At 52.1% G+C, this 24905-nt stretch overlaps 1 protein-coding gene across 4 annotated transcripts in view; it reads right to left on the reverse strand.

The window, feature by feature from the left end:
• Positions 1 to 7588: 7588 nt before the first annotated feature.
• ABTB3 (ankyrin repeat and BTB domain containing 3) overlaps positions 7589 to 24905 on the reverse strand; it is a 364832-nt gene continuing 347515 nt past the window's right edge. For all 4 annotated transcript variants that reach the window (XM_058673531.1, XM_058673530.1, XM_058673529.1 and 1 more), the window contains 6 exons: positions 20830 to 20935; positions 19110 to 19212; positions 16496 to 16577; positions 11153 to 11221; positions 10335 to 10448; positions 7589 to 7992 (listed from right to left, as the gene is read on the reverse strand). In XM_058673531.1, coding sequence (XP_058529514.1) covers positions 7783 to 7992; positions 10335 to 10448; positions 11153 to 11221; positions 16496 to 16577; positions 19110 to 19212; positions 20830 to 20935 — 684 coding nt within the window. In that variant the 3' untranslated portion in view covers positions 7589 to 7782. The remainder of the gene's footprint in view (positions 7993 to 10334; positions 10449 to 11152; positions 11222 to 16495; positions 16578 to 19109; positions 19213 to 20829; positions 20936 to 24905) is intronic.

Here is a 24905-nt window from a genome sequence, read left to right on the forward strand (position 1 = left end):
GTTGATGTAGCAAATTAAGCTGCTGTCTGTGATGCCAGCATTGCATATAGGTGTTGGTTCAAGTCCTGGCTGCTCCACTTCTGATTCAGTTCCCTGCTAATGCTCCTGGGACAGTGCTTGGGTCCCTGAATCCACGTGGGAGACCTGGAAGAAATTCATGGCTCTTGACTTTGGCTTACTTAGCTCCAGCCACTGTAGCCATTTGGAGGCTAGCAAATGGAAAGTCAAACTCTGCCTTTCAAACACATAAATAAAACAGATCTCCCCCCCCCCTTTTTTTGAATACAAGACTGCTAAAATTCTTATTCCTACTAACTGCCTACTTGCGGGACCAACAGTTACCCCTCTTGGTTCCGCATGCTCAGCTGCTGTCTTGCTAGTCACACTCCCCCTCCCTTCTGCAGCTAGAACATTCCTGCAGCTGTTCTCTCCCTCTCTGCTCATCTCCTGATTCTCATCAGGCGTTGGGGACACAGGTCATGTTGCTGGCTGCCTGTCTACTTTCTGTTCTCACGGGAGGCCTGTAGCACTTTTCCTGTCTTAATAATGTGGCAGTGACAACAGAGACAACCAGCTTTTCCTGCAGCTGTGTTGCAGCAATACCAGCTCACCCTGTGCGTGCTGGAGGCATGCCAAAGGAAACCCTGATTCTGAAGGGCCGAGGGGGAGGGCCTTCCCCTGGTGGGTGAGTGGAGGTGGGGGCACCACGCTTTCCGGGGTGGCCGAGTTCTTGGTGCAGCAATGATCTTGCTGTTCACGGTGGTCGCAGTCACTATAGCTCAAGTTTCCGGAGCTGCCATGAGTTACTTCTAGTTTGGTCATTTCTGGTGGCAGTGGAGGCAGTGGGGCTCTCACCAGGCCAGTTCTGGATCACCTAAGTGGTTTCTGGAAGTTTCCATAGCCCTCTCAACAACCATGTGAACCCTCCACTCTTTGAAGTCCCCTTTCATCTTAAACTTGTCACTGCTTACTGCCTGCATACCTTGCCTCGCCAGGGCCCTGAACTGCCTGCTTAACTCCAGCAGGGACCACCCTAGGACACAGAGGAGCGCCGTCCCCTCCTTCACTCTAGCAATCAGACCTCTACGAATGCAGCCTGTAGTTGAATGAACTCTTCTGTGTAAACACCGCCTGGCTGACTTTTACAGGACACCAGTAGCCAGCTGGGATCCTCACACCGAACCCCTGGGGCAAGGGGCTTTTAGGAAAAGTGACCTCTTGCACTTTCTTTCTTAATAGCTATTCAAACATCTGAGCTCTCTCCCCTACTCCTCCAACACAATCTTTAATGTATGAGAGGGATGTCTTTGAAGTACTGAAAAACATCATTCCCTTGACAAGAAAGGGGAGTAATGAGTAATTAGGGATAAAAGCCTGCCACCCTTCCTTCTTCTCCACTCACTCACGCCCCATGGCACAAGCTGACAAGTCTCAAGGTCACCCGCGGCTCCACTCAGCCCTCCCCACTGTCAAGGTGTTTTGAAGTGAACTGGGAGGGGACAGCTGGCTTTCCTGCCTTCCTCCCTCTGAGTGCTTCCCCCAGAGTTACAGAGGAAGCCTCCAGACATACCCTTCAAATACAAAAGAACCACCTGCTTCCCTTCACCTGCCAGCCCTGAGTGATAAAGATGAAGGGAGAGAGGTTAGGGGCTGGCACTGGGCAGTCTGGGAAGCCTGCATCCCACCTCAGAGTGCCTGGGTTCGAGTCCTAGGTCTGCTTCTGACCCCAGCCTCCTGCTGATGTGCCCCGCAGGAGGCAGCAGGTGATAGACCCAGTACTTGGGTCCCTGCTACCCACATGGTAGACCTAGACAGGGTTCTGGCCCAACCCTGGCTGTTGCAGGCATTTGGGGAAGTAAGCCAGAGGCTGGGAGCTCTCTCTCCCTCCTTCTCTTTTTTCTGTCTCTCAAACAAATCAATAAAATGACAAAGGGCTGAACCAGCACAGGCATGTTAGCCGGGTTCCCAGGGATAATGGCCATGGGAGTAAGTTTGGGAAACACTGCCCTGTGCCACCAGGGAGGCGATGGGAAGTCAGCCAGTCATGGGATGGGGGAGTCGTCATCCGCAGGCCACTGTCCAGGCTGACACCACAGAACAGTCTTCCCGTACTTGCCTCCCACGTCTGTGGCAGGAGGAGACATTCACGGCACCCAGGGGGTATGGCCACTGCCAGGGACATGCAACCTCGTGTCGGACTGCCTGCCTCCTCACGTGTTTGCTTAAAAGGAGACGGCGCACAGGCAAGGCTACTTGGCAAAGAAAGGGACCGGTTCTTGACACCCCCCAATGCCGTTGGATGGGTCTCCAGGGGTAAAAGCCAGGCCCCAAGGGTCGCCTCCTGCATGCTTCCATTTATACAACACTCTAGAAACGAGGAAACCAAGGTAAGGGAAAATAAGAGAGAATGCCAAGGGCTAAAGATGGGCAGTGACCACAAGGAGCCAAAAAGGTAGGTGCCCATGGGGACAGACTGGAGATGGTGACGTCAGAGAGCTGGACACACGCCCAGTGCTGAAAACAATGACCTGGTTTTGATACTGCACGGGATTGCCTGAGGTGTCATCCACGGGGGAACCTAGGCAAAGGGGACATGGACTTCTCTTTATTGTTCTTGCCTCTGCCTGCAAAAATAGCATTCAAAATAAAAAGGTGGAAACTCTGGGCCTTGCATGGTAGCCTAGTGGCTAAAGTCCTTGCCTTGCATTTGCTGGGATCCCAAATGGGCACTGGTTCATATCCTCGCTGCTCCATTTCCCTTCCAGCTCCCTGCTTGTGGCTTAGAAAAGCAGTTGAGGACGGCTCAAAGCCTTGGGATCCTGCACCTGCATGGGAGACCCCGAAGAAACTCCTGGCTCCTGGCTTTGAACTGGCTCGGCTCCAGCTGTTGTGACCACTTGCAGAGTGAACCAGTAGATAAAAGATCTTTCTCTCTGTCTTTCCTTGTCTCTGTAAATCTATCCAATAAAACAAATAAAGATAAAAAATAAAAAATTCCAACCAAATTTTCCAAAGCCAAAAAGAGAAATGGTTGTTTTGTGGACATGACCTATCAAGGCATTGCCCTTGTGATAGAATAGTTCCAGAGCTTTCTTCTGAGGCTGCTCAGTGGTTTCCTGCTGGGAGCCTGTGTGTTTGTGGAAGGCACCACCGTGCACAGGATGCTGTTCTGTTGTTCTAAGACTATCCAGATGCAACCTGGAATGCAGTTACGCTAAACAGCATCACCACCAGGTACTAATACTTACAGGCAGTAACCAGGAGTGGGATGCTTCCAGAAGGCATGCCTGAACAGCTTGGTGGGACCTTCATGCTCAAGTTCAGGATACAGGGTCTAGGGTGGAGAAGTAGTCTGGCCAAGGTTGCCCAATGCAGACTACAGACATAGCAGCAGGGGTGAGGATTTGCTGCCTGGAACACAGCCTGTCTCTTCGACCTAGTCAGTCCCCACCTTTCTTTGCAAACTTGCATCCCAGAGGTGCGAGATGGTATTAAAATTCAGAACTCGTCTGAAAAGCAACAAGCAAGGGACACTTCAGCGGCATTAGGGCCTCTCTTTTAATTGCCTATTCATGTGGAGAGCTTGTCTTTTCATTCCTGGAGCTAAACTCGGAGATGCGCCCTTTCACAGGGCCCGCTGACTGCCTCATCAGGAGCAGCACTAAGGGCATGTGATTGCTGAACACGAGTTCTATTTACTCCCCTCCTCCCTCTTTCTGCCAGGCAGGAAGTTCAAAATCTGCTGGATTATTTTTAAAGAGGGTGAAAAAATAGGCATCATATCAGTTTCCACAGTGGCCCTGTCCAAAGGCATGTGTATTTAAGGCCTTGGGCAGGCTGCAAGCTGCCGTGGTGCTGGGCAGCTGAATGGGGGCGATTTCTTGGTCAGCAGATGGGGCTGTGGGTGGGTGTGCACACCTGCAGGTGGCAGTACACGTCCTGTGGGACCTTGGAGCTTTCTGGAGTTGACACAGAGCCCGGGTTGTTCTGTGTAGGTGTTCGTACCCACCGCTTGTAGGCTTTGGAACATAGACGTGAATTGTGGCAGATGTCAGAGGAGTCACAGATGGGGGGTCTCTCCTTCCTGAATCCACAAAAGCTTGTGGAAGGCTAACCCTGGAACTCTCACACTTCCGTGGAAGGAAATCAGCTGAGCGTGGCTTCTGCTACCTTAAATGATTTTTAAAATATGTTATTGTTACGTATGCGTTTCAAAGGCAGAGAGGTAGAGAGAGAGAGCTTTCATCTGGTAGTTCACATGGGTGGCAGGGACCAAGGACTTGGCCTATCGTTATCTGCTGCCTTCCTGGTGCATGTTAACAGGAAGCTGGGTCAGAATCAGAGACAGGACTTAGAGTCAGGCACTGTGATATGACGTGTGTGTGCCCCAACCAGCAGCTTAACCATAGTACTACAAAGGCCATTTCTAGACACTTCTTGATTACTGGCTTTGCAAAAGATTTTGAGATAGGAAGTAGAATTGCAAAAACAAACTAACACCAACCCAATTTTGGAGGAATATATCCAAACCTTCTGGAATAAGTAACAAAATCCTAGGGAATCAAAGCCCATCATGGGAATTACTGCAGCAGAAACTTCTAGAAACGAAAGGCCAACTTATTAACTTTCCTCTCCTGGATGAATTGTCCGTTTCTCTTTTTCTCCTGCTCCGTCCTTTAAGTTTGGAAATGCCTTTTGTCTGCTGCTACCAGTGAGGGGCCTGTGCACAATGCCTCCTTCAATCCTCCCAATGGCCCTTCTTGGGAGGCATAGCATACGCCGGTGTAAGACTGGTTGCCTAGGGGGTAGGCACAGAAGAGTATCTGGAGTCTCTGTGTTACTTCACTTGTCCCACTGCAAGTGGCAGGGCTAGGAGCCTGTGCAGGCAGACCTTCTTCCCCTTACCCCAAATGCTCAGGGACCCTTGGACAGGCTAAGCTGAGGCCGGAACAACAGAGGGGTAACAGGCACATGTGCCAGCATCCACTTCCTCTTCTAGAAAGGAATGAACCAAATGGCTTGGTCCCTACCCCCCAACTCCCAGGCCACACACAAAAGGTGACACACACATCAACACTGACCTGGTCTATTCCGCCCAGTCTGGCTCAGGCCTCCGGCCTCTGGCACTTGGTGGCTTTGGCTGTTTTGGAAAGAAGACAGACTCCAGTCATTAAGTTGGGGTGAGCAGCCACTCTTGGCTCAGGTTTCTGGAGCTGCGGGACCTTATTTCCACCAAGGGCTATTTGGATGGATGCTTATAACATCATTTATGGTTCATCTAGAATGATCAACTCGCAGTCAGCCTGCTTCAGATTTACTGAATTTAGAGTACTGCCTGGGGTGGCCTTGGCTAGACTGAATTACTTGGTGGTTGGACACTTCTCTGCTTGGCTCTCAGGGCCACCCATTCCCAAATGCTGCTTCCATCCCTAGCACCAATTCCTACTGGCCTTTGGGGGGCAGTGGGCACATCCTGTTGAGATAACTTGTGATTCTCCACCTCCCCAGGCCCCAGAGCGCACCATCAGGGCACCCACATGCCAGCCTGAACATGGCCCTCTGCAAGTGGGATGGTGGCAGGAGGTGCCAGGCCCAGGGAGTCAGCGGTAGCACTTGTCAGCAGTGCCTCTGCCTGATGAGAAGGATGCGCTGAGAGTGTCACCCAGATGGGCATTGTAGTTCCTGGGCACCAGAGCCTGGTCCCCCCACCCCACCTGCTCGGTAGGGAGCAGATCTTCCCTCTAGGGTCTTCCCTTTGGGGTCTCCTAGACTGTGCAGCGCGATCCTCTCCAACTTCTGGCCCTGAGAAAAAACTCTCCACTACACCTGGTGGGCAACAGAGCTCACGGGTACCATACAAAATGATGTCCGGCTTGGGAAAATCATTTCTTTTAATGGCAAAGAACATCCAACTCCAACAACAGCAGCTCCCGTGGGAGTTGCCATCCACCATATAAAGCAATATCCCAGGCTGTATAATTAAGAAAACATCTACATAGCGCCTCTGAGACATGGAAGAGGCAGGTGCCCATCATGATCTGTGACCTGGGGTGGCCACTTTCCTTCCTTCTTCGTTTGATGGTCAGGAGTCTGGAGGGAGAGGTCTTTCTGTCAGCATGTTAGAAGTCAGTACTGCACACAGATGTGGTGCCATGTGCTCCATGTGGGACTTGACGTGGGTCCTCCAGCCAGGGGTGCAAGGAGCCAGAAAGAGAGAAAGAGAGAAAGAGAGAAAGAGAGAAAGAAAGAGAGAGAGAGAGAGAGAGAGAGAGAGAGAGAGAGAGCAGAGGAGAGGAGAGGAGAGGAGAGGAGAGGAGAGGAGAGAAAGAGAGAGAAACAATGGCCCCAGGTCTAGCACAACTTCCCAAAGGCATGCTAGGAAACAGGACTGGCTCAGGCAAACTGCCATCCCAAGGGCCGAGAGTCAATCCCTCAGGTTTCAAACGAAAGGACGAGAAAAAAAGGCAGCAACTCAAACATGATTTGGAATATTGTGGCACTTCACCGATCTCTTTTGCTTATATATATTTATATAGAATCTATGGCAGAGCTAACGGAATCCCGTCTGTAGGAACTCTCCTTATAGACAGCCTTTACTGTACAATCTTAGAATACACAAGGAATCCAGCCTATCATACAGGTCTTGTCTTTAAAAATAATCTGACATGTCATCCTCTCTGGCTAGTAACAAACTATGAACATCTTCTGAGAAATAGAGAGAAAACTCTGGGGTTAATAGGACATTCTCTGACGTGCCTCCCCCACCCCACGTAGCATCATCCATGAATGCATTTCTGCAAAAATGTCCCAGAAATCACTTATCAGTAGGAAAAGAAATGAATATGTGAATAGTTTCTCCAAATGGACTTGTAGCAAGAAGTGATGGAACTTTTTTTTCTTTTCCTTTAACCTTGGCAAAAATGAAGCACAAACAACTTTCACGGGTTTGGGCCCATGCAAATGCATGATTTGTAATGTGGGGGTGTTTTTACTGTCACCCCAAAACCACGGTTAGCATGCAGGTTGTTGTCAACTACTGGGTAAGATAATCATTGGCAGTGCACCTGTCTGTGTCACCATGAGCACTAAGGCAACATGAGTTCATCTTGTATAGAATATCGGTAATATTTTGTCAGATGCATGTTTATACTGTGGACCTGTGACTCACTGTTTAAAATAAAAATAAGGAAAAAGAAAAACCAACAACCACCTTGAAACACAGATCCCCAAACAATTCAGTTGAAAAGGAACCATTACACTTTTAGAAATATATTTTAAACTACAAGACTGCCCTGTTTGTGTTAGATTATGAATATTTTAAAAAGTTCCCACCCCTAAAAATTTGCCACTTGGATTTCTCCTTGCTGGTCATGGCCTCATCCACCTGCTTTTGTGGTTGACGACTGCTCCACGGTAGCCACCAGGGTCCTGGATGCGTCAGACAGTGCCTGTCGGGGTCCTGGCTAAGCTTTCCGAGGGTCTGCTTGGAACCTGACACTTCAAGGCCCCAGTCCATCTGTTCCCCAGGGGGTCCCCAGGAACTGGCTCCAAGCCCCACTTGGGGTTTGTATGGCTGTCCTGTGCTGACCTTCTCTTCCAGGGGAACACACGGCAGCTGAATTTGCTCCTTCGAGAGAGCCGAGGCACCCGAGGCAGCTCCTTGGCCCAGCCAAATGCTGCTGCCCATGGGTGGAATCTGTACGTGTCTGTGTGGTGCTGATGTCAGAGGGAGAACCACTGAGTCCCCAGGCGTGTTTGCTACCACCCACCCCGGGGGGCGTCTCAGACCACGGAGCCTTTGGATGACGACAGGTGGATGGACTGAATCCGGATGGCCAACGTCCTCTGCAAGTCCTGCAGCACATCCGGGCCAGTGCCTTCGCCGTTTTTGTCGTACAGGAGCTGCTTGAATGCTTCGTTCTCGATGAGGACCATCATGTTTTTGAGGAAGTAACCTTCGCAATAGGCGGAGAGCTCAGTGACACCGAGGAACTGCGGGGGAGGAGACAGGAAGGGGGAGGCGGTTATGCCCTGGTCATGGCCCTGCTCGTGTGCAGATGGACACAGACAGGGCCCCGACGCGCTCTGTTCCTCGCTCTAGCTGTACCCCGAGGGGCTCAGTCTGCACCTGTTCTCAGCTAAGGGCTGGAATCCATTCCTCTGCTCCCCAGCCTGGGGCAGGTACACCCACTCCTCTGGGCATCCACTTCCTCCCCAGCCCCAAAAGGAAGGGGTCAAGAATTCTGCTGGGTCAGTGAGGACATAGCCACAGAATGGGGCTGAACTGCCCCGGAGAGGCCGAGGGAGCTTGGGGAGCAGGCTCTCTGGCACACAAATGTCTCTAGCCTGCTGAGGCACAGAAGCCTGGAGTGGGGGAAGATCTGATTCTTGCAACACAAACTCTGCTCCTGCAGTGATGGGGGCGGCAGGGGGGCTGGCTTCACTACAAGTGGGCTAACCGAGGCTTGGACTGGGTTTTCTATCCACTCACTGCAATGCAGCAGTACCAGGAAGGGCCAATAGGTGGCAGCAAGCCACACGTGTGCACAGTAATAGGTGAACGGAAAACAAGGTAGCAGGTGCACACAACGGAACCGGACTTAGCCCTGACAAAGAAGAAAATTTTGAACCCACTACAACATGCATGAGCCCTGTTGATGTTAAACTTAGTGAAACCAGCCCTCCACAGAAGGGCAGATACTGTGTGGTTCCACTTACACAGGGCCACTGAGAAGTCCAAAGCACAGTCAGGAATTAATTGGTGGCCACAGGGGCTGCAGGGAGGGGAGTCAGTGTTTAAAGGACACACAGTTTCCAAGAGTTGTGTTTACGCAACAATGTGCCTACAATGAATGCCACTGAACTTTACACTTACAGATGGTTACGGTGAACAAGGCAATGATTATTGTACAACAAAATCTCAGCAGTAGCTAGGTGAACTTAAGCAGGAGACTCCACCTCTGCATGCCCGTGTCCTGGTGAGCTGGGACTAAGGCTAGCATTGAGCTGACAGGGCTGTGAGGGGAACTAACAAGGTGTGTGCACACGCAGAGGGCTCGCAGGGGCCGGCAGGACACAGCTCACACACGAGAGCTGTTCTTTCACAAGGATGGCATTATTCGCATCCGTTGTCACCCTGCAGAGCTTGGATCGGGTGGGGCCTGCATGCTGGGTTCCAACTCACAGCTAGGATATATTCTCTGTGTGAACCAATCCCTGAGCCCAACAGACGCTACCGTTTCTCCCTAGCAACAGTTAACCTTCCTGTCCCTTGCAGGAGAAACAAAACGCGGGTGGGTACTTGGCACCGAGGTGACCACACTACTTGTGGCACCCTGTATGGACATCTCACACTGGAGTGCCTGGCTGTGGGTCCTGGTTCTGTTCCTGATTCTTGCTTCCCCCCAGTGTGTACCCTGGGAGGTAACAGCTGTTGGCTCCTCAGGGTTCCTCAGGGCTCCTCAGGTTTCTGACTCCCACCTGGGAGCCCTGGGTTAAGTTCTGGGCTCCCAGCTTTGGCCTGGCTCAGCCCCAAATGCTGCAGACATTTAGGGAGGAAACCAGCGGGTAGACAATCATCTGTCTCCCTCTCTGCATTCAAGTAATTATACATAAAACAATGAGCCAGCAGCCAGGCAATTTTACTTGTTTTGGTCCTAGCTTCCACATTTGGGAAGTGAACCAGATGGAATCAGTAGTGCCCCCAGACCCCTCAAACCCCTGTGGAGGAGGACCTGTGGTCACTGGAGATGATGGGGCTGGGGGACTCCCAGGAGCCCTTCATGCTGGCCACTGTCCTCTACCTTGACCATGGAGGAGAGTTCCATTGGAGGCTTTGGACAACACCGCTTCCCAGGTTGCAGTCTGACTGGCCTCACCACAAGTCCTGGCCATAGCGGTCAGTGTTGGGAGGAAGAGTTCTAGAACAGTGGTTCTCATTCAAGAAAATGCATCTGAACCTTCCCCCACCCTGCCAGAGCACCTGTGAGGTCCTGGGTGGCCTCCCCCAGGTGTCCCTGAGAGTGATGCTGCTGGATCAGGGACCACACTTTGGCAAGCGCTGTTCCAGAACCTTCCACCCAAGGTGTCACTTACAACTGCAGCAGTGACATCAGCTGTAGAATCCTCATGCAGTGAGTATTATATATGTGTTATAGTGTGCAAGTAGTTTGAGAATAACTCCCGGGTTCCTCCCTTCCCCGTATTCCAAGAGGGCAGGGAGGAGGGGGAGGGATGTCACTTCCAGAGCAAGACAAAGGCCCTGACAGTGCAAAGGCAACACCTCCTGGCTCCTGTGCCCAGGGCTGCACGGTGGCAGGATGTGACTTGGTTACCTTGGCGTGGTTGTAAATGTCCACACAGTTGTCCGTGTTGATGCTCTTTGCACAGATAATCTCACAATGTCGCTGCAGAGCCTCCAGCTGGAAGAACTTGGCTGCAGACAGCAGCTAAAACCGAGAGAGAGAGACAGAGAGACAGACACTATTAGAAGCAGGCGAGCAGTAGGAAGGAAGGCCAGGCCCCAGGGAGCTAAGCCTTTATCCAGGCCCAAGACACGACCAGGTGCTGGGCAGGAAACACAGGTGTGCATATGTGTGTATGTGTGTGTGAGCTTTGGGGGGCTACTTTACAGTGCAAGGGTGGTCCCACAGGGACAATACCAAGCAACAAACTCTATGGTGGGGAAGATGGCAGGGGGAACCAGATTCAGCTCTATGACAGCAGGTCAGCCCACCATGTCTAAGGTTATATGCAGACCTAATTGTGAACGGTGTTATCTTAGCAGGGTTGGGAAGCCTTTTTATGGTTCAAGGGCCATTTGGATTTTTTTAAACTGTACTTGTGGGGCCCATGCAAGACTATAAACTTCCAAATGAGCCAGCTACGGACCCAGAGAATTTCTGGTCCCACCTGCAGTAACATGGCAGGGGCCAGACCCCTTCGTTGTCCTGTGTGGGATGGAAGCTCCGCACCGCTGAGATGGATGCTGACATGACCAACTCCCTCTGCTGCCTGGTCACCGCTCACACATCACCTCCTCAGGGGCACCTCCTAGAGCCTCCATCTCAGCACTCCCTGCCTCTGCCATTGCTGGCCATGGCCTTCCCTCTGCCTGACTCTCCCTTGCAGAAACAGCCCGTCAGGTCCTTACCTCCATGATTTCATTGTTCTTGATGAGAAGCGACTCGGGCCCACCGTAGTACAGGTACTGCATGACCAACTGTAAGATAGAACGCGGACAGCCATGTGTCACAGGCAGAACTCGGGAGCATCTGGTCCCACTTGCTGCCAGACCCCGCCTGCAGCGCCAGCACATGGGGGAATGGCTCTGTCCAGCAGAGCTCTCCTGGAAGTCTGCAGAGATGTCTCCCCCATTGCCTTGCCTTCCACACCTCAGCCCAGTCAGGTTGTACACCTGGTGTGGACTGAAGAGCCAGCACCAGCAGGTCCCTCCTCCCAGTGCAAGGCCAAGTTTGACTCAAAGCCTCATGCTGTGATCCCAGCCAGGCAATTCGGAATCCCATGGGAGCACTGGTTTCTGCTACAACTTGGAAAGCCCTCAGAAGCAGCACCCATCGGGGTCCAGGTCTCTAACCCTTTCACCCGCAGGTGCGAATGATCTGCATCTAGCTGTTCTCTGTCCCTGTGGCCCAGCTGTGCAAATGTCACACCAGCTTTGTAAATGGAAGCCCATGGCATGAAAGAAGGCTGATGGCAGAGGGTGGATTGGCTGCCACCTCTGCAGATGACAGCCAGGTGTTAGGTTTTAGGGAGTGCTTACGCTCAGCAGTGTGCCCCAGTTTCGTCCATTCCCTGTCGTCTTGCACCTGACCCTAGGACAAACGCTTGACCTGCCTGCGTTCGTGAAGTTTGAAGGCTTTGTGGAGACTTGTAAAGCAAGGAGCTTGGCTTGGACTGTCCTCCGCAGTCCCTCTGGGTTCTGACATCAGCGGACAGTGGTTAAGAGCCAGGATTGGGCTGCCTTAATGTCTGCTCTGATCCTGCCATGAAATCTTAGAGATCATGGGGCCACCCTTGTGGCGCAGCTTTCCTGTAAGTGTGGCTGGTTCAAATCCTGGCTGCTCCTGTTTCTGAGTCAGTGCCCTGCTAATGCATCTGGTTAGGCACTGGAAGATGGCCCAAGTCCTTGGGCCTCTGTCACCCATGTGAAAGACTCGAGTCCCAAGCTCCTGCTTTCACCAACGGCAGCCATGGTGGCCATCTGGGGGAGTGAACCAGCAGATGGAAGGTCTCTTTTGCTCCATCTCTTCCTCTTGCTGTAATTCCGCTTTTCAATTAAAAACTCCGACAAGCTGGGAGAGTTAAACTAAGGCTCTGCGTGACTCAGTTTCCGCTTGCTATGTGGGATGCTTTTACTGACTGCAGGGGATTGTCATGAAGATGACCCGGATAAACACACAGAATGAGCCTAGCAGGAATTTAGTGAATGCTAGCATTCAGAACACTTTTTGAACTGATTTCATTCTTTACTGCCCTCTGAGGCTGGGAAACCTCTCCCCCACATTGCCACTCACCTGGAAGGTTATTTGATACTTTCCAACTATGGGTGCATAAATTACAAACATTGCATTTACAGGTGTATTACGATACACTTCACACGACACAAAATGCACCTGTTTCAAGTACTTGGGGTCGTGTTTTCGGCATATTCACAAGGTCATGCAGTCACCACCCCAGAATTCTAGAACAACTTTTAACATCCTCCCCCAAAGAAATTGTGGGCACTTTAGCAGCCAGTGCTGTCTCCCCTGCCTGCCAGCCCCTGACAACCACTAAGGATTGGCCTAGTCTGGGCATTTCCTATGAACATCCAGAATAAACAACCTGGGCTGTGGGCTCTTCTGTGACCCCTGTGCAGTCTGGAGCCTTCAAGGCTTGTCCGCACTGCTCCTTGTAGCAGTCACAAAGTCTCCATCAGCCCTGACCTGGAGCCTGCGGTGTGGACACACCATGTGAGCCTAGTTAGCTGGGGGTTATTTGCGTTGTCCCTCCCCCGTCCTCCCCCAATATTGCTGCTGTGAATCCTCATGGGACAACTTATTTTTCGTGATCTAATTTACTGCTACGATCTTTCCTCCTCCTGACCGTATCCATCTTTTTTTTTTTTTTTTTAACCACATCTATCTTTAATGCTCTGAACAAAGCCAGGCACCTGCCTTTATTGGGGCCTCCCACCCTCCCTTCTGGCTGCCACATTTTTGCCCATTCCATGGCCTATGCTTGTATATCTGGCTTCCTTCGGTGGGATCCGACTCAGTGGCCACCTCTCCTTGGCAAGCCCTCACCTCTCTCTTGCTGCCCCTCCCGCCAAGCCTGTGCAGAGGCAGGCAGTGAGGTTTTTCACTGCGGTTCGGGGCCCAGACTGGACCTGGTCCTCTCCGCTGGGTTCTGGTACCTGACACACAGCATCTACAATGCGCCACATGCACACTTTTAAACGCGAACACACATCCTCTTTCCTCTCTAGGTTTCTACCTCCCCACTTGGGGTTTTTGTGAATCGTTTCCTGTTGCAGAGGTGGTGGTGCACCTCTGGCAGTGGCAGTGCCATGAAATCACCACCCCCCTGGGTCACGGCATCTAAAATACCAACTCAGCCCGGCCTGAGGTTCGGCCTTATTAAAATCAAGCCATTTCCCTCCAGCCGGTCACAAAGCTGTTTCTTAGGGGGCGTCCACACCTCCCGAGGATCCCGCTTGCAGGTGCAAACTCTGCTGCTCTCAGCTTGCACCTGCATGCTGTGTTAGAAAGTCTCGGAGGCAGGAGGGAAGAAACCCAAACACTCTTGTTTATTAAAATGTTCTGGTGCCAAGTGCACAGGCCACTGGGAACCTCCTTCTGCTGGGTTGGGTCCAGTTCTCCTGGGCCTATGTCAAGCCACAAATGAGGGTTTTGTTGTTTTATGGGGAAAGGGTTGAGCCCCAGAGAAGGCCTCTGGGGTCTGCTAAATCTTCCTTCCCCTTTACAGACTTGGGCTGATGTGGTCAGAAGCAATCACAAGCTGTGGGATTTGCACAAGCCTGGCCTTTCCCATGCAGACTTCTTGTTTGGTGGATCTGCTCGGCTGACATTTATGGGGTGCAGCCCATGGGCCCAGTTCTGAGTGCAGGAGCCTCTCCAATTAGCCCCAGGCTTTGTGGGGGCAAGAGGCCCCTTCACAAGGCCTGGAGAGCTGGGGGCTGTATGTTTCCTGCAGTCAGCACTTCACAGCTCGGTGGGGCTGGGTGCTTTGCAAGGAAGGTCACAGGAGCTCACTGTTGGGAAGAAATGAAGAGAGCAGGCCTGGACATCTGCCATGCCTCGTCTGCAGCTCGGCTCTGCCAGGAGCAGCCATGGCAGCCCAGGCCTCTGATGTCTTCTCTGAGTCTACACCCTTGGCTGTCAGTGGGCAGGGCAGCTGGAAGGGCCATGTGAGATGATGGACAGCAGGTGGAATCCTTGGACCAGTCACCAGGGTTCGTGTGAGAAATGTGACTTCTCACTGCTACAGAATCAAACCCTGGGTATGGGGCCCAGGAATCTGCATTTTCACAGTCTTCCCCTGCATCCTGTACCAGGTGACTCGGAGATGCACCTGCTGATGTGCAAAGATACCATGAGCCCTGGCCCCAGCTCTCCTCCTTGGCTGCACACTGGGAGAATCAGAGCAGCAGGTGGATGGGGTTGGAGGCAGTGGGTGGCTTCAAAACGCTATGCCTGAGCAACATCTTTAAGATTCTGGTTTTGAACTGGTCTCATTCATGTCCTGCATACTGGCACTTTACAGAGCTCCCCAGGTGATCCCACTGTACAGCTGTGGCTGAAGAGGACTGGCTTTGAGCCTTACATCTATGTGGGACTTGGGACATGGGACTTTATCACTTACAAAGAGGATTTTCCAGGACCAAGTCCCTGAGCTGTCCTATCAGACAGACTGGATTCAGCCAGATCCTGGCCCTGCTACAAAATAGGATTGAGATGCCAAAGCTGTGATATATATTCTCTGACCTCAGTTTCTCCATCCAGAACAATGGGATTTACCAGCCAGACAGGCCACTAAAGCCAAGGCCAGAGCCTCATTCACAGCCTCTCCCATTCACCCAACTATTTGTAGCCACAACGGTCAGGGGCTGGGCAAAGGGGAAACCCTTGGGTGCCTGGGGACGTGCCATCGCCCCAGTCCCACCTCGGGGGTTCCGTCTCCCTTCTGCTCTCCCTTTCCTCACCCAGGGCAGTGGCTCTCACAGGCCAGCCTTATCTTTGCAAGTCTCTTTCATCCCTTCCTCAACCCTAGGTCCAGGGCACCTCCTCTCTGTAGGGTTTAGTACTCAGGAAGCAGGGGGTTTATTGGCTACAGCTTGGAAAACCAGCAACCCACTCCAACACTGCCACTGGGTGTCAGGTATCACATGGGAGTGCTGTCACATTGCTCTGTGATCTCTGTGAGGACTCAGGACATGGCCAGTGTGTTAAGAATGAGGTCCACTGGAGTCTGGTGCAATGGCTCAACTGGCTAATCCTCCACCTACAAGCACTGGCATCCCACACGGGCATTGGTTCATGTCTTAACTGTTCCACTTCCCACCTAGCTCCCTGCTATTGCTTGGGAAAACAGGTGGAGGATGGCCCAAAGTCTTGGGACCCTGCAACCACGTGGGAGACCTAGAAGGCGCTCCAGGTTTCTGGTTTCAAATTGGCCAGCTCTGGTCATTGTGGTCATTTGGGGGAGTGAACCAGTGTACAGGAGATCTTTGTCTCTCATTCTCTCTGTAAATCTGCCTTTCCAATGAAAATGAATACATCGTAAATAACAATGAGGCCCACAGAATGGTAGTGTCTTGTTGTCGGTTATTCAGGGAAGAGCCTTTATTTGGAAGCTTTAGTCTTAACTAAAGGAATACATTTCGAATGGTGGAATCGTGGGCGCCTCCATGGGCTCCAGAGCCTGCTGTGAGGGTGCGATGCCTGTGTGGCAGCCCTTCCAAGTCCTGGAAACAGAGGCAACAGTGGCAGCAAGAATCCCTGCCTGGCACAGTGACAGTCAAGGCTCGTGGCATGTGGTCCCAACATGACTTTTTAATCTCCAGTTTGCATTCAGAGCTGGCAGCATGGGCTAACAATCACATTCCCTCAGAGGCACCCCCTGACCGTTCCTCCCCTACGGTGTTCTCTCTCCTGTCAGGCAGATGAGCAAACTGAGGCTCAGAGAAGCTGGATGGTCCACCCAGAGTGATGGTTAACAGGGAGCTCTCAGAGTACAGGAACGCATGCGTTTCAACAGGGAAGAACTGGATGAACTGACCTCTAAGCCCAGAGCAGGTCCCGCCCAGTTCCCCATGACCCCGTCCCCTGCCTCTGGTGTTTTGCTCTAGTAACAGAATAGGGACCAATGCAAGGGACTTATCCAAGTGGCTGGACACCAACTCCCACATGGAGGTGGCCTCCTGTGTGCTGTGCTCTTTGGCTTGGGAGTTCCGGCCACGGCAGGTGCTCACCTGAAAGATGGGGTACTTCACGTAGCCAATCTCTATGCAGGTGCTGTCATTGGTCGGCTTGCTGGAGAGAAGGGCTTTGAACCTGAACAAGACACACAAAGGGGAGATGAGACTTGCACATGTACCCATGGTGTACAGGGCCTCAGCCCTCCTGATGACAGATGCGTGTGTCCCCAGGTCAGAGACACAACACTGATGTAGCACAGTCCTTTTAATGAACACCCATTTCTGCCTCATGGCACTGTACCAGCCTAGACTCTGAAGTGCAAACCAGGATGCTGCTTCCCAAAAACGGGAGGCTGGGGAGGAATGGATGCTTTGTAGGACATCAGCCAGGCGCCTTCTTCCCCTCTCCTCTATGCCCAGGGGCTCACCACTTCTCCTCCCTCTTCCCATGCATGCTGGGTTCCTTGCTAGCTGGCCCTCTGCTGTTTCCGCCTCTGCAGCAATCCCGGGGCCTGTCCCAGGTGGTCCTGAGCTGTGATCTCCGGTCTTGGCTTCCAGCTGCTCTTTCCCACCCATGAAGGAAGTGCAAAAGCTCCTAGAGGGAGGGGCTCCTGCTTGGGGCACCCACCGACACGGGGTGCTTCTAGGAAGCAGGTAAGATGTGGCCCTGCTCTCCTTTAAGGACACTTTCACCTTCAAAAACAAGAGCGGGTTTGCAGGAAGGCTGCCAAGGCCTGTTTGCCCTTTCCTCAGCTGCTCCCAAGGTCATCACCTGCTCTGGGGCCACGACCTCTTCACCAGAACCAAGACTTGAATGTGGGCATAGCATCCATCCGGGTTCTCTCCTGCATCCCAGCCAAGACTTAGGCAAGGTGGGAGGCATTTTTCTTATGGTGGCAAAGCAGACATCTGGGGCCCATGTTTGGTTTTGGGAGGTGGTGCTGGGGATGCAAGGCTACTTTTGGGGACCCTCAGGGAGGGCTGGCCACACTCTCCCTTAGCACACTTCTAGGAAGAGTCCCACTGCGGGGTTCCAAGGGTGCTCACCAATAGAGGCACCCTCTGCTGGCCTGCCCTTGTCGATCAGTTCCTGCCCTGCCCGGCCACACCACTCCCCATCCAGGTGGCTCTAAATGGTCAGCCCAACCTCAGTTTAACATCTAGAGGAGGAGTGAAGGCAGAGGCAGAGCCAGCAGTGAGGGCGAGCAATGTCCTCTTCCTATTGCCACAGCGCACTGCTGTTGCAGGGTTGGCTTACGGCCTGAGATGCTGGCACCCCATGTGCTCACTGATTCAAGTTCCAGGTGCTTCCCTCTTTTTTGTTAATATTTCTTTAGAGATTTTTACTTGAAAGGCAGATTTTACAGAGAGAGAGAAAGAGAGACAGACAGACAAGATCATCTGCTGGTTCACTCCTCAAACAGCAGCAACAGCCAGAGCTGAGTTGACCAGAAACTGGGAACCAGAAGCTTCCTCCAGATACAGAGTCCCAAGGATTTGGGCCATTCTTTGCTGCTTTCCCAGGCTGTAATCACAGAGTTGAATCAGAAATGGAGAGCTGGGACTAGAACTGGTGGTCATGTAGGATGCCAGTACCACCGGGCAGAGGATTAGCCTGATGCACCACTGCACCAGCTAGCCCCTTGGGTGCTTCACTTCTGAAGCAGCTCCCTGCTGGTGCACTTGGGAAAGCAGCGGAGGATGGCCCAAGTGCCAAGCCCCTGCACTGACAAGAAAGACCTCGGATGGACCTTCTGGTTCCTGCCTTCAGTCTGGTTCAAACCTGGCTGTTGCTTTTTGGAGAGTGAATCACAGATGGATAATCTTAATCTCTCTCTCTCTACCTCTGCCTTTCAAATAAATAAAATATATAAATAATAAGTGAAAATAAATGAAAGAAACAGTATCTTTCAAATGAATGGAAGATACTGTGATTTGTTCACTTCATAGTGAGGGGAATGGAAGAGGTTCAAACTTTTCCGGGGGGGGGCCAGCGCGATGGTATAGTGGTTAAGGTCCTCGCCTTGCACACACCGGGATCCCATATGGGCGCTGGTTCTAATCCTGGCAGCCCTGCTTCCTATCCAGCTCCCTGCTTGTGGCCTGGGAAAGCAGTCGAGGATGGCCCAAAGCCTTGGGATCCTGCACCCATGTGGGAGACCCGGAAGAGGCTCCTGGCTTCGGATTGGCTCAGCTCCAGCCATTGTGGCCACTTGGGGAGTGAACCATCGGACGGAAGATCTTCCTCTCTGTCTCTCCTCTCTGTATATCCGCCTTTCCAATAAAAATAAAATAAATCTTAAAAACAAAAACTTCTCCAGTGGCTTCTGCCCAAGTCTGTACCCTGATGTCTGGAGAATGGCCCTCTAAAGGCAGCCACAGATGGGCTCTCGAATTGCACACTGCCCAAGTGCTTTTGGCCCAGAAGTCAGCAGCTCTGCTCTGCTCACAGAGCAGCCCAGGGATTGACTTGCCTTATTCCAGGTTGGCTCTGCTGACCACAGCTCTGTCCTCTGGATCTGTGGTTTCTGAGGAGGGAAGCTGCCCATCTGGTGCAAAACTGCCAAGACCCCTCCTCTAAGCACAGGCCCTGCAGCGGCCAGGGCCACAGTCCCACAGCTGAGTCCCGCAGCTGAATCCCGTAGCTGGCCGAGCCGGCCGCACCCACCTTGGGGAGGCTGTGAACAACAGCACTCTGTGTGCGTAGAACGGTCTCCCTTCTACCAGGAAGGTGACATCGGACATCTCTTTGTTGTTCAGAAAATGCGGATCTGGAAGAGGGAAGGGGCAGGGGCTTGTTTCAGGGCACAGAGGGTGGGGTCCAGATTCCTCCTGCACCAAACCATGGTGGCTAATTCCCCAGCCCAGCAAGGGCACAGACTCGGTTTGTCACAGGGGATCCTTGCTGCTGGCTTGTGGTTGGAAGCGGTACTTCCTTCCCACGGGAGCCTTACCCACAGCAGGAGGACAGGGACTTGCAGGTGAGAAAACAGAACACTGGCCATCTGTCTCCGTTTTGCCACAGCCTGCATCGCTCCCTAATGTTTCCCACAGGAATCGATTTCACTCTTTGATGGGCCCTCGGAGAACAGAGTTGGAGCCTCTTGCTCGTTCTTTTCTGGCCTGTTAAACGAGTTTCTACAGAGCCACTGTATGGCAACTCTCAATGCCCTAGCCTTGAAATGTGGCCACTAAAAATGATAGCATGCCTCTTTTCCTTCCCAGCAGGTGCTTTGTAGCCTCTCGGGGCTGCCAACTTTTTTTCCCTCCTGGTGCAAACCCATGGAATTCTAACGTTTGGCTTGAAAATCAGGCCTTTTCACTGCGTGTGAAAGAATTCTCTGCAAATTCAAGCAGGGAGAAAGTGCTGCTGCTCCCCTCCAGCTACAGGGAAGCAGGTTTGCTGGCGCATTGTAGAAATAGCCTCTGCACATGCTCACTCTCAGCAAGGTGTCTTAGAAAGCACCCGGAAGTCAGACGCTGCTGTTGGAGGGCAACCCCCAGCTGCCTGGCTCTGCTGGTTTGGTTAGTCCTTGTCACTTGTGGCCTTGATAAAGTACTTATCAATGCCCAATGTTATATGGTAGAAATACTCACGCTTTGGTCCCTCCTAGTTGGATAGACACACACGGATGACTTTAACCCAGCTGCTAGTATTTCATCTTAGCCAGAAAATCAGCTCTCAATGAAATGAATAAATCGGTTGAAACAGGAATAGAAACACTCGCAAAGCAACTGGCTGAGCTGTTCACCAAATGACTGGTGTTGCTCAAGGGCAGATTTCTCCAGGCAGCAAGAGGAGATGGTGAGCCCCAGGTATAGGGGCGTAGCTTTCAGGCCTCGGAGCAGTTCTGTATGTCCTTGCCTTTTTTCTCCCCTAGGCCCATCAGCCAGGCTGCAGCAGCCCTGAGGTGAAAATGGCGCTGATGGGAGGGTGTCTCCAGGTCTGTCAGTCTGGATGTGTGTGGGGGGCAGGGTGGCAGCTTGCTCCCTCTTCCCCCAGTTCCCTGTTGAAGGATGTCACTGCACCTGCCTCTCCTCCCTCAGCAGAGGGAGGGCACCTTGGATGGGGGAGTTGGGGGCAAGGGTTGCTGGGCAGTTTAGCTTATCTATCCTTTAGAGGCTGCTTGCACAGGGTGTGTGTGTGTGTGTGTGTGTGTGTGTGTTTGTGATGGGGAGGCTCGGGCTGGGGCCACACCTGAGTCCGCTTACTTGAGGAATGAGGTATTGGCCAGCGTCCCTGCCCACATCGCCAAGGTATAATCTCTGAAATAATTATGCGGTCTAACTCCTGTGTCTATTTTTCATTGACCTTCAAAAACCACCCTACACTTGCTCCCCAATATATCAGAAAGCCACACCCCAAGACGGCCTGGGACACCACTCACCCAGGCGCGAGGTCTGCTTCCGTTTGATCTCCGTGAGCTTGGGGATAGGGTAGGGCCCATAGCAGTGCGTGAAGATGACGCACAGCTGCTGGCTGATCACCTCGTTCTGCCAAAAGAGCAGGAGCTCAGGTTAGTAGGGCCATAGGGAGTCGTGGCCTTGACCTTGTCACCGCAGGAGCACATCCCACAATCAGAGGAGCTCACACCTCTAGTGCAGGTTCCAAGGGCAGGGGCCTTGGAAAACACACGCCCTGACTGGGCCAGGACCTGCCTGCACTGTGAAGCTGCTCCTTCTAGCGTGCTCCCTTGATGAATGCTAGCTAAAGCACTAAAACCACGTTTAACTCAACTCGTTGGTCTCGCCCCATTCCACTGGAAAGTAGGGCTTTGTAGCTCGCAGAATGAAACCGAGCTTTTACCCCAAATCCACCTAGGTCAATGCTCTCAAATTCTGAAAGCAGCCTATTCCCCAGAGATTAGCAAGCCTTCCAGGTCTATGACAGCAAGTGTGACTTATCACTAACGTGACCTACGCTTTGTTTGGATTCAGCTCTCTCGTGAACTGCTCTCTCTGGCTGAGGCATGGCAGGATCCGCCTGTGCTGAGCTCTGTCACTGTCCTTCACCAGAAATGGGAAGACGAGTCTGTAACCGTGAACGCCAGCTGCCTTTGTGGGCACAGGCAGGCAGGCACTGGCTCTGAGGACTCTCTATCCCGCACGTTTTTTTCCCTTGCCTTGTTCCCAATTAATCTCCTACCACCTACAGGTGTGCAGCAGGCCAGGCATGGCTCACAGCATTTTGCTGTTTGCTTTATTGGGTAAAAGGGATCGCCACCAGAGACTAAAAGAGCCAGAAAAATGTTTACAGCATGTTAGGAAAAGTAGGTTGCAGCACAGTTTTACACCAGGTCCTTTTGGAAATAAAAATCCTATAAATGTCTTTGGGTTAACAGCTATGTATAGAGAAAGGATTGGAAGAAGTGTTACTTTTGGGGGAGACAATGATGTATCTTCTTTCTGTTTTTTTTTTTTTTTAATCACAAACAAGTATTGCTTTTGCAAACAAAGGAATAATATTAGTTTGCTTCCAAAATATGAGTTTGGGGCTACAGTGTTGTCATGGATTTGAGCTGTTCTTTCTTTTTTTATAACATGCTTTTATGACAGAATAAATTTCTCTCTCAAAAATGATTTATCATTTGAGAGGGACAGAGAAGGAAGAGAGACATCTTCCATTCACTGGTTCCCTCCCCCAAATGCCTGCGCTAGCTGGGGCTGGGCCAGGCCAGAGCTGGAGCCCGGAACTCCAGCTGGGTCTCCCTGAAGCTGGCAGAGACCTGAGCACTTGAGTCAGCACCTGCTACCTCCCAGGGCGCCCACTGCCAGAAAGCGGGGAGAGAGAGAGAGAGAGAGTGTGTGTGTGAGATTTGATCTGGCATGCACTAATTAAGCAATCAAGAGGTGTCCTGCCCTGTGAGAGGAGGAGCTCTACTGGTCCATTTGAAGTAGCAGGAGAGACCAGTGGTTTCCAGTCCCCACGCTCAAACCCCGCCCTCACCTTCTAACTTCAGTATGTACTGTGTCACCTAAGACAGCACGCGTGAGGACCAGCCGGGTTCTGAATGGGTGATCCTTAAAGAAATAAAAGCTCTCCGGGGGAAGCCTGACTTCCCGCTGCCTAAGTGAACGCCACATGGGCTGACTTCATTCCACAGAAAGAAAGATGGGGAAAGAGCAGGCTTGCAGCAGAGAGGTCCAGGTCACCATCCATGGTGCTAACTCATACACATGGGACGTGCCTTTGACGTGATGAGAACGGCCCTTGGTCTCCGTGGCCTTTGTCCCCCAACCCCAGTCTAACCATGAGAAGAACCCTGACATATTCCACCAGAATGAAGGTCCATACAACACATGACTGAGCAGTCTTCCAAAAGGCCAAGGTCACCAAAGCCCAGGAAAGGCTGGGGAGCCACTGCAGGGCAAGGAACCCAAGGAGGTGACAGCTAAGTGTATTGCACCCTTCCAGGGGTGCGTGGTGGGAGGAATCTCAGGACAGAAAAGACTCTAGGTCAGAACCAAAGAACTCTGAATAAAGCATGGAACTGAACTGATGTTAATGCACTGAGATTAGCTTATTACAGAAAACACCTGTTTTACACTCAGGGACGCTGTCCATCGCTGGGAGAAGTGGGCAGAGGGGGCAGTCAGCAATTTCCTGCACCAGCCTCTCCATTTTTCTGCAAAACTAAAACGATTCTAAAAACACCCTAAATTGGGGCCTGGAGGCGTGGCCTAGCTGCTAAAGTCCTCGCCTTGAATGCCCCGGGATCCCATATGGACGCTGGTTCTAATCCCGGCAGCTCCACTTCCCATCCAGCTCCCTGCTTGTGGCCTGGGAAAGCAGTCGAGGACGGCCCAAAGCTTTGGGACCCTGCACCCGCGTGGGAGACCTGGAAGAGGTTCCTGGTTCCCGGCTTCAGAGCGGCGCGCATCGGCCCGTTGCGGCTCACTTGGGGAGTGAAACAATGGATGGAAGATCTTCCTCTCTGTCTCTCCTCCTCTCTGTATATCCGGCTTTCCAATAATAATAAAATCTTTACAAAAAAAAAACACCCTAAATTTTATGTTAAGAAATCTGCCCAATGAGGAGATCTGATCATTGGGGTAAAAGCATGGGAAATACAGAAGGGAGAGGGAGTGTTGGGGCTCTAAATGGACGTTGGGGACTTCCTACACTGGATTCATTCAAGGTGGAATGGACAGAGACTTTTGCTCCACCAACTAACTGTGCATCCCTCACTCCCCAGTTCACTCTGCAAATGCCTTCTACGCATCCACCAAACGCCAGCCACCTACTAGGCCCTGGGAGCCGGACCCTGTGCAGACTATGGTGCTGCACCCAACCTGTGTCGTCTGCTCTGAGCCTTTCCCGCAGCTTCTCCTCACAGCAGCCCACTCTGCCTCCCAGGCACCTAAAATGGTTGGGGCTCCAGGAGAGCTCCTGGGAGGAACGGCCCCCATGAGTCTCAAGCAGCTGCTGTGGCAAGTGAGACCTGCTGCTGGACCAGTGGCCAGGCTGGGGCCGTGAAACGGGGACTCCTCTGGGCTTGGTTGACTTTGACCCGAATGCTGAAGCCAGCAAGATGGACTGGACCACCCATGGGGACCCACTTTCTTGTGATAGGGGGCTGTTCTGGGACAGGGGCCCGTGTCCTATCAGCACGCTGGAGCATCTCGGCGATTTTTAATTCGTAAGTCAGTAATTTCCCAATTCCAACCTCATTCTTAATATCCTCAGATATCATGAAACGCAAGGCAGGTTTTACAAAGAGGAAAGCAAACCTCACCCCCTCACACACACACACACCCATTTTCAATGAGGAAACAGTAAAATGTGTGTAGTGCAAAGGAGATGTACTTTGGGACCAAGGGTATCTGGATTCACAGTTACTTTTGGGGGGTCCGGACGGTCAGCATCCTATGCCCACCTGGCCCTTCCTCATGGGACACATTGGCTCCCCCCAGGCTGTGCACCCCTCAGGGCTGGCACACTGCTGGGTAAGGTGAGAGCTGCAAGACTTTCTGTCTGATGACATTGCTGGTGAGGTGGGCAGCAGGGCCCTGGGTGTGCTGCACACGCCACTGGGGCTGTGGAGCCCCACCTTGACCTTGAGCTATGCCTGTGGGGAGGGATGCAGACTTTCTACTGATGATCTCCATGGAACATTTCTTTCCTAAATGCATCCAAGGGATAGGAAGCGGATGTGTAGGAAAAGACTGAGTGTATGACACATCGCCCAGGATGTATTTTTATCTCGTTAATGCTTTCTTCAAATGGGACTTTTTTTTCAAGGCTCTGGGAATTATCCTGACAGCATTGGTGGATGACTGGGCTGGGGAGGTCACTTGGCTGCCTGGTTTCTTAGGACCTGGTTTATTTTACTTCTTTTTCCTTGCTCCGAGGGAGATTTTTGCCTTTAGAGAAATCACCAGGCATGGCGCAGCTGGAGGCTGTGCTAACACTCTGTTCTGAGGGTGTCTGGGGCCCAGACGGCTTGAGGAAGATGACAATGGC

This window comes from Ochotona princeps, chromosome 15 (genome assembly GCF_030435755.1).
Source record: "Ochotona princeps isolate mOchPri1 chromosome 15, mOchPri1.hap1, whole genome shotgun sequence".
Classification (NCBI taxonomy): Eukaryota; Metazoa; Chordata; class Mammalia; order Lagomorpha; family Ochotonidae; genus Ochotona; species Ochotona princeps.